General features: G+C 41.0%; 1 protein-coding gene across 1 annotated transcript; it reads left to right on the top strand.

The window, feature by feature from the left end:
* The first annotated feature begins 799 nt into the window (after positions 1-799).
* Positions 800-8,343, top strand: LOC145448952 (kelch-like protein 35). The gene is made up of 4 exons (XM_080327409.1): positions 800-1,203; positions 5,297-5,447; positions 6,442-6,698; positions 7,617-8,343. The coding sequence occupies exons 1-4, from the start codon at positions 1,107-1,109 to the stop codon at positions 8,159-8,161; spliced, it is 1,050 nt and encodes a 349-aa protein (XP_080183535.1). The 5' UTR covers positions 800-1,106; the 3' UTR covers positions 8,162-8,343.
* The last annotated feature ends 788 nt before the right edge of the window (positions 8,344-9,131 follow it).

The following is a 9,131-nucleotide window of genomic DNA, read 5'->3' as shown; positions in this document are numbered from 1 at the left end:
CACGCCGATAAAAGATTGTTTGGGGGCACTTCATTTCAATGACTATCGCTAAGAAAGGACATTTGAATTTTTAGGAATCGTTCATGTTAATATCCATCTGCTCCAATATACTAAGTTGACTCGAACGCAAATTAATAAATGCATGGCGTACATTATACCTGTATGTACGACCGCAACCTAGGAATCGATGCGAGATGTTCAACGACCAACAGGTGGTTCTGATGCAGACTTCGTCTAATTCTAGTACACATAAAGGGCACCGGCAGAGATACAAATCATGATAATTAATGACGCCACACAATTACTATCCACGCCAAACTGTTCGAGTGAGTTTATACCTTGTCTAGTCGGAAGAGTATAGCGAGGGGGTACGGTTTATTTTGCGGCATCGCAGACGTAGACGTATATGCAGTACAATTGAATATGCTTTATGATTGTCTAACTAAACTCAGCCCCGAATTAGCTAACAACTGTAGGCGTAGATTATAGAAAGTCGTTCTAGGACAGAGGGTCTGCGTGAATTCTGACGGAATTCGGATGGCGTCCGGCTGTTACATTGCATAGTGAAATAAACTCTTGTCAAGTCATATATCGATTGCCACATTTATCGAGGTTGCTCAGTTGTATCGTCACGCCCACATTGGTAGACTCAGAATATAGCGTATCTTACACTTGATTTAGCCAAGTCTTATACGATGTAGGAGACAACATAAATGACGAAAATGTCGATATTGGGTCGTACGCATGATTGCATAGAAGCAAGTATTTCGAATTGACACGGAGAACGGATGCGTGATTTCCAGCGCGACACAGATCATGAGCTCTCGTAGCTCTTACTCGGATAATAGTTCGGCACGGCACATAGCACAACCAAATTAGTGGCCACCACATAATTGAAGCGTCAAAGTAACCAATTGATCATATACCTGTCAAAATGTTTAACCGCATACCGGTTTCTATTGCGATATCATCGCAATACATAACAACTGACAACATACTATTACTGATACGTTACTTATACTGATACTGATTACTGATACTGATACTTTTTCATACTGTTCCAAGTGTATTTACCGTTGAAGATTCCGTTCTTTCATGCTTGCATTATGGCAAGTGCAGGACCATCTAATCGCAAGAGGCACCGCCATCCGGGTTCTGCTGATGAGGATTCTCACAGAAAACGAGCGATGACCAAACAGCGTGGTGTGTATGGATAACTTATCTGATAATCATAATCATATAACCCGGTGGTTCTCAATCTGTGGTACGAGTGCCACTATAGTAGGTACCAGAGATGGTATGAATCCGAGGTTCACGTTCGCGTTCGGTGTGTGAACCTCAGAAAGTTGAAGGTTGGTGTTAGCAAATGAGCCTTGGTATGTTCTGCACTGTGAACCTTCATGAATTTTAATTTTTCACAAAAGATCTTTGGTGGAAATACCTTGCATTTCAATTCGGACTACTCTCTGCATGGCGCTGGCAGCACAAAAAGAAATTCAACACTAAATAGAATGCACCTTGCTTTTTTGATTTTATTTGCTTCGTTACAACAGTATGATCGAAATATTCATATTTCCGTTTGGAATATTTGGCGACTCTCTGCTGTCATCTTGGCCAGCAATTACTCAACATCAAGAAAGAAATCCACCACATGTATGGCAGTGACGTGCGGTCAGGAAAGGCAAGTGAGACAGTGCCTCACCTGTCGCCAGGATGAGTAAAGGAAAATTGTGATCACCTTCAGTGATTATGTTCATGAATAACCAAATTTGAGCATTTTTTCATGTAACATCAGCAATTGTCATATTTATTTTTCAAAAAATACGTCGCGAAAGGATAGGTGAGGTGCAGGTGAGGCAGGGGCGGGTCGTGCCTCACCTGGGACAATGCAATTCATCATAAACTGCTCGGAATTCGTAATAAATGGTATCAATCAAACGCTATTGTCGCACCGTTTTCGAAAATCCGAATATCAGCAATTATACTGAAACCCCTCAAAATCGCCAAGGAATGTGAAATTCGGCTTTATTATCTACAATGCCAACGCAGAGAAACAATAGCCAGATGAGGCACAATCGGATCTGCCTTGCTCACTATTCGCTAACAAGCGGACAATCGCAGCAGAGTGAAACGCGCTATCGATTTCGGAAACCGACACTGCTGTATGAATTGTATAGTAGCGACGGTCAATACGTAATGCGAAGCAAATACACTCCCTTACTGTTGTAGCTGTTATGTATTGGCCATCCATACCTACCTTGAATTGTGGTATGTGATAGCTACTTATATAACCTGCGTTGATGATTTTTGCAGAGGTGGTCAAAGTAGTCAAGAAAGCTACTCAAGTAGAAGAAGTAGCGATGAAGAAATCTACTCAAATACGAGTAGAAGTACTTTTTCCATGAGCCACCTAAAACTACTTGAAATAGAAGTAGAATTGACCGACTTTAAAAGTACTCAAGTTAGTAAGTAGTTTTGAAAACAGTCTTAATTCGTTCGCATGGACTGTCAAAATCTGCAAATTGAGCTATGCGGAAGGTGCAGAGAGCTTGATACGTATTGATGCATCCCAGGAAGGAAGTATCAATTTTTGACAGAATAAGCATTCTTTCGCATCATGGGATGCAAATTATAGTAGTTATATGAAAATGCGATACTAACTCTTTGTTTACAAGAAGACCCCGTGGCATGGCGCCCTACCCAATATCTTAAGGCCCCTAGTTTAGGCGAAGAGCAATACGGAGAAGTTGTATTGGATAATGTTTTAACACTTTTCGTGACCGGTATACGGTAATGACAAATATTGAGGATTGTAAAATTTATCCATAGTGTATCTTTATTTTCCGAGAATAAAGGCATTACTACACTTGCTTTTATGCTTCAACATGTATGTTCTACAGACAAAAGAACTGAAAGTATTTAGATCCCAAAGTATGATACTCAAGTATCATGCTCGGAATTAAATGTGAAATACAAATACCACTTCTAAATGCGGAAAATATATTTCATGTCTTTTGTACATTACGCTTCAAAGGTGAGCAAAGGTGACCAAAGGTGTAACGTTCCAAAAAGCTGGATTTTCCAGATTAGCAGGACACGTCATGGGCTGCTAGAAAACGACAGGATAAGTAATTGCTAGATTGCGAAGCGGTAGTTTCAAACGTTATTATAGTGGGCCATATTTACTGTGATGAAATATTTGATATGGGCGACAATGCGGTGTGAGCGGAACCATAAGAAATCCGGTACATAAGTTATATTCACTAGTACTTTCGTGAAAACATATTTGTCGCTCCATAACTACTGTTCGCGAAGCGCAACAAAATTCCTGGGCTTTACTTGACTTTTATGAATATTAAATGTTAGTACTCCGCGAAAACAGCCCCGAAATTGCTCAGGCTCTCTTTCGTATTGGGGGATTAAACTACTTCTACTTGACAAACTGAAAATGGCGAAAAGTAAGTAAGTGGATCACGAAATATCACAAAGTAGAAGTAGAAGTAGAGAAAATCAGATCTACTTGAGTAAGTACCAGAAGTAGAGGAAAACTACTTAAGTACTTTCGAAAAGTAGAAGTACTTTGTTACTGACCACCTCTGGATTTTTGTGACCTTAAATTGTTTTTTCGATTGTGATAGTGATTACACCAGGTCGATATTCCATGATAAGATTCGATATCTGCCGACTTGTAGCACGAACGACCCTCTTTTGGGCTTTTGTAAGGCACCGCTTGTACGCGGATCAGTTGGCGAAAAGAGGGCTATATGGATAGCCGGAGTCTGAATATGGCTAAAGCGATAAGAAACAGGTCACCAACTCTATTAGCTAACCGTTTATGTTTTATATATTTGCGAATCTTATTCTACGGAAATAAGCATCCCATTCATGAATGCAACCGTGATTTTCCACAGTCTGAACGATGTTCTCAAACCAATTTATTTTCATGCTAGTGAGGGACATGTTTACTTTAGCTGATACAGTGTCCGTTTCAATCTTGTATTGGCGAGAAAAGGATAACAGAAAACGGAAAGTAATACTATAAATGAAATATTTTTTGGTTTTCCTTTTTTTTTTTCGTTGAGCAATCTGAATTAAATGGATTAAAATAACTGGATATATACACAAGTGACACCGGCGTATCGCGGTCAATCTGAACACACGTAAGATACGGTTATTTAATCGACACTGTTTATACTTGATGACTTGAAATTGACTTGTAAATTTTGCCCCGAGTCGCAAGTCAATCCACATTTCGGAAGCGCCGGGTCAAGTCGAGTCGAGTCATACGAAAATGTTTACTCGAGTCATCCCAGCACTGCTCTCCCTAATCTGTATGAATCATTCACCGATGACATAGATCCAATCATGTATCTATAAAATACAGATAAAACAATCGGAGTTTAGCTCTTGTGTGTGAGTCAGCAACGAATACGGAAAAACTTATTAATTTTCTCATTACACACTATACTGATTACAAGCACACACACTCTCACTACTTGTAGATATGGGCTAGCAACGAAATTCGGGAAGTAGTCAAATAGCATATGTCAATTTACATGCACTTGGTCAAGTATGCAAGTACTAGGACTTGCAGTCTTTCTTGATCATTCGTTCTACCCAACCAGCTCAGATACATCACAAATATTTCTAATTTTGTCTATATTTCTAATTTTGTCAAATAGGAAGCAGCGTTTGGTTACATTTACATCAATTGAACAATCTTACAAAACCAGACGATGCATGCAATCTGTATGTATGTATTATTTACCCTGTCATAGTTATCACGGTATAATTCCAAATATTGCATCAATTTGTGACTGCATCGCGAAGATGCATATTGCGAATTTTCTTCCTCTATGCAACTGAATTGCAATTTGCAAAAATGTCACATTATATCAATATATTTAATAATAACAGTGATAGATGGTGTGTAAAATCATATTCTGGTTAATATTAGTAATTTATGGATAGAGTTGGAAGCGGTTGTTTTCATAATAAAGAAGTTGGAGTCGGAATCGGAGTCGCGCTCATTTTCACAAACTTCGACTCCGACTCCAGTCGGTATTTTTCCACGACTCTCGACTCCAGTCCCTATAGTTTTCACGACTCCCGACTCCAAGGCATGCTAGAAAGAGACTCCGACTTCGACTCCATTAAGCGAAAAAATGCCCATCTCCAACTCTACTCCGACTCCACAGGCCTGGAAAAAATAGTTCACCACTTTTATCTTTCATATTTGTAGCACAGAGTCTCACGGATACCATTGATTCATCAGTGCTACTTTTTATTCGTACAGAATGCAGTTGTAAATCATACAACTTGTACATGCTTGGAGTCGTCGGAGGCGGTACAAAAAGATCTCCTACAGTGACCAATGATTTTCAACGCTATGATTTCGAAGCAAAGAAATGGTCGCAGGCGCGCAGCTTCATGGATGGACCTAAAAGGTGCCGTCTGTTACCGTTGATAATTTGTTACATAGGGATGTTCAAAAATGACTTTTTTCTCGTATTGTGCTGGCTACTTGATAAAATTGTTAAGGTACCTAATAGAAGACTGCACACCAAATTTAGTTCAATTCTTACTGATAGCCGAATTGCTACAAGAAAGGAAAGTTTTTTTATTTATTATATAAAAATAAATAAAATAAATTTCAAAATTATGTTCCCCCTCCCATGAAATTGGTTTTCAGTATTTGGTTGTATTAAGGTAAGCATCGCCTTACTGGACGCTGGGCGGTGCGAAACCCTAGCGGTACAACCGATACTTCTAATCACTCTCACACCCAGGAAGAGTATGGCCTTTGGCCTTCATATTCCGACCCCGGGATCTGAAACCGCTTGACGGGGCAGTATCCCAGGCACAAGTACGGTGGCGGCGGGACAAGTGGCCGCAGACGCCCCCAGCCTAAGCCTACTTGTGCCAGCCGTTTGCACCTAAAAAGGAAGAAACTTTTGAAGGTAAAAGAAGCAAACGGAAGCAAACCCTTGATGGGTGCTTTTGAGTCCTACGACTCTTAAGTGCCCTATTACGGGCGCTTGTGGCAATAGTACCTTGGTGCAAACCCAAGGGGCTGTCACAAGCGTCAACGGGGGGGGGGGGGGGGGAGGTTTACTGCGGTTCCTCCCGGTTACCCCTAAAAAAAAAATAAAAAAAATATGAGCATCGTTTTTCTAGACATCCTAGCAATCTTATTGGGCGCTCGGAAAATGTTGAACTTTTAGTTATTTTTATATAAATAAAAAACTTTATTGTCTTGTAGCAATCTGGCCAATGGTTGGAATTGAACCAAATTTTGCGCGGAGCCTTTAATTAGGTAACTTGTCAATTTTATCAAGGGACCAGCACAATTTTGGAAAAAAGTCATCTTTGAACACCCCTATTACATAGGTACACCCCTATTACATAGGTCCTAATGTCGTCAACACATCTTGTTCCCAGAACGCGCTTCGCAGTTGCAACTAGAGACGACGCGATTTGGGTCTTGGGCGGTGTTGTGGAGAAGCCTGGTACTAGTGGCGGCGTACAAATAAGGTACGAAAAGAGCGTGTCCACGTATAACCGATACTTGGGGCATTGGAAACCTCGAAGTGCCATGAAGAACACCAGGGCAGATTTCTGCGCCGTCGTCCTCCAAGGTGTATTGTACGCGATTGGTGGGGAAGGAACAGACAGGGGTGCTGAACACGAGTTGATAAGTGAGTGCTGAGCCTAGGAAGGTGGTGTTGATGATCACCCTACCCCACTGCCAATTTTCATAGCCTAAAGACCTCAGGTACGCTGGAGATACAGTTCTTGCATAAGATCCGTTGATCAGTCTTCGCAAATATCGACGGTAGTAAATGACCGCATATCATCATGCCGTATATATGTATACATATATCACTAGTATTTGTGCCATTAATGGTGGTTCTTGGGAGTCGGCAACTTAATTAGTCCTGATTAGATTCATTTGAGTAACAAAGCAACATTGCTCATTCAGCTGCATACTCCCACCAGACCTTCACAACTAGAAAATTACGAGCATTCCAAATTAAATTGGAAATATAGCGACATTTTTGCTTAGTCTCAATTATATTAGAATTAGAATTACACAATTCGTAAATACTTCTAAATTGAACTAAATTTCGAATTCGAAATACACCTAAAATTCGGTTCAATTATTTTCAAGTCCGAGATCATTCTCGTAAGCATGGGATTGGCAAACGTCTTTAGCCTACTCCAAGCTTGGCTGATTCGTACAACGCAGTTCTCCTGCAGCATTTCCGGAAAACCGAAAAATAGATTAAAATTAAGATAAGAGCATTGAAACATTCAACAAATGATACTAGAATTACATTACGGCATTTCGATGTAATCAGTCAAATTAAGAAACTGAAATTATCTAGCTGTGTGGGACTCTATTGATGCTAGTTCAATAGATATATAAATATATGTATCGTCAGCAACCGCGAGGCAAGATTATGAAACATGGCCGAGCTATGAAAGCTGTGCTTTAGTTATTGTTCTTTTCCAAGTGCACCTGACGATGAGTTTTTTTGGAAATATCGGACATTTTTGGAACAGTAGATGAGCGTTCGTTCTGCCTTACTCACAACACGAAATGTGCATTTCAGCTAGGAACAGTGTCGAAGTATATGCAGGCGGCGGTACATGGCACTTGATTCCACGAATGTTATATAGCCGTTCCTCTTTTGCGAGTTGTGTCGGTGGAGGACGGATTTATGTCGCGGGAGGCGCAGCTGATGGGGACTACAAGGGGAGTATAGAGTATTACTCTACAGCTCGAGATCAATGGACATATGTAGCAGCGCGTTTGCCCGATGCTTTCCCCACTTCATTCGGATTGGCATTCGTGAATGAAAAGCTGGCTGTCGTTAACGGAGGTGAAATCTCTGTCATAAGCACAGACATGACGGCTGCAGACAGTCCGAAGAGCGAAATTTCAGTGGCTTCTTCTCAACCGCCATTTTATGACGCCTTTGCGCTGGATGGTGAGCTTTACATGGTTGGACGCACCGCGAAGAACTCGATGGTCTTATGGAAGTGTCGGCCACCCGATAATACGTGGGAAGAACTACCTCCGCCCTTAAGTCCTTCGGACAGCAACGTAATGCGAATTGCTCTGATTAAAATTCGGGCGTGCGGAAATGAAGATTAAGGAGTGGCGTTTACGTTCAACTAATCGAATCGATTATCCTTTCTTTTGGCATGGGAAATCGTGATCACATTTTTTCTGTCCAGGCACTGCTTACTAACATGTAGGCTAGGTATGTGTGGCATTAGTTCATGTTTATGCTTGTAGTGGTCAAAAACCTTTTTCTGTTATTGCAATCATTTCGAATACGTTGGTGTGAGCCTTCGTTCATTTTGTCATACACAGGCAGGGTAGTCCCAGATGAGATCTGCGTCGAGGGTTCAGGGGACGCGCGTTATTCGCGAAATCAAGGATGTAGGGCCCTAGGCGATTTTAATCAGTAATCACTATTTACGCAAGGCAGTAGATGACCCGATATTATTACACCGGTCGGTCTACTTTATCCTATCGTTTACCCTTCATTACGATGGAGATAAAATATCGACGTGTTCCTTCTTATGTGAGAGCGGTAAACCTCGCGAATGATTCTGCGACACGCAAGCTGCTTAGCCTATATATCAGGGGTGGGTAAACTGCGGCTCGCTAGCCGCATGCGGCTCTTTCAGCCTTTGATAGCGTCTTTTTAATGATTGCACAACGCACATGCATTTCGACATTTGCAGAACGCACATGCATTTCGACATTTTGCTAGATAGTTTTCACCTGATTATAAATTGGTGTATTTTATCAGGTCTTAACAATACGTATTGTTGTCTTGTTTCTTTCCTTATTGTTTACGCAAGACTTGTGAAATTTAAGGTAAGGTGGCACTACAGTGTTGGAGCTTTGCAATTAACTCTCGAATCGAGTTCACAAACGTTTCGCCCGCAACAATAGTTCCTAGTCATCAATCAATGATAAATGATTGTGTCCAACAATGAACTTGAGAATTACTTACGCAAGCGCAGGTCACAATCATTTCAGGGCGAGCAATGGTGAATATGAATACGGCTTTTCTATTTGTAGTGCAAAGGCTAGCGATAACTGCTGAGTT

Source organism: Botryllus schlosseri, chromosome 10 (assembly GCF_051294905.1).
Source record: "Botryllus schlosseri isolate E-star chromosome 10, Bs_hap1, whole genome shotgun sequence".
In the NCBI taxonomy this organism is placed as follows: Eukaryota; Metazoa; Chordata; class Ascidiacea; order Stolidobranchia; family Styelidae; genus Botryllus; species Botryllus schlosseri.
The sequence above is the reverse complement of the archived record's forward strand: the minus strand, read 5'-3'. Positions and strand labels throughout refer to the sequence as shown.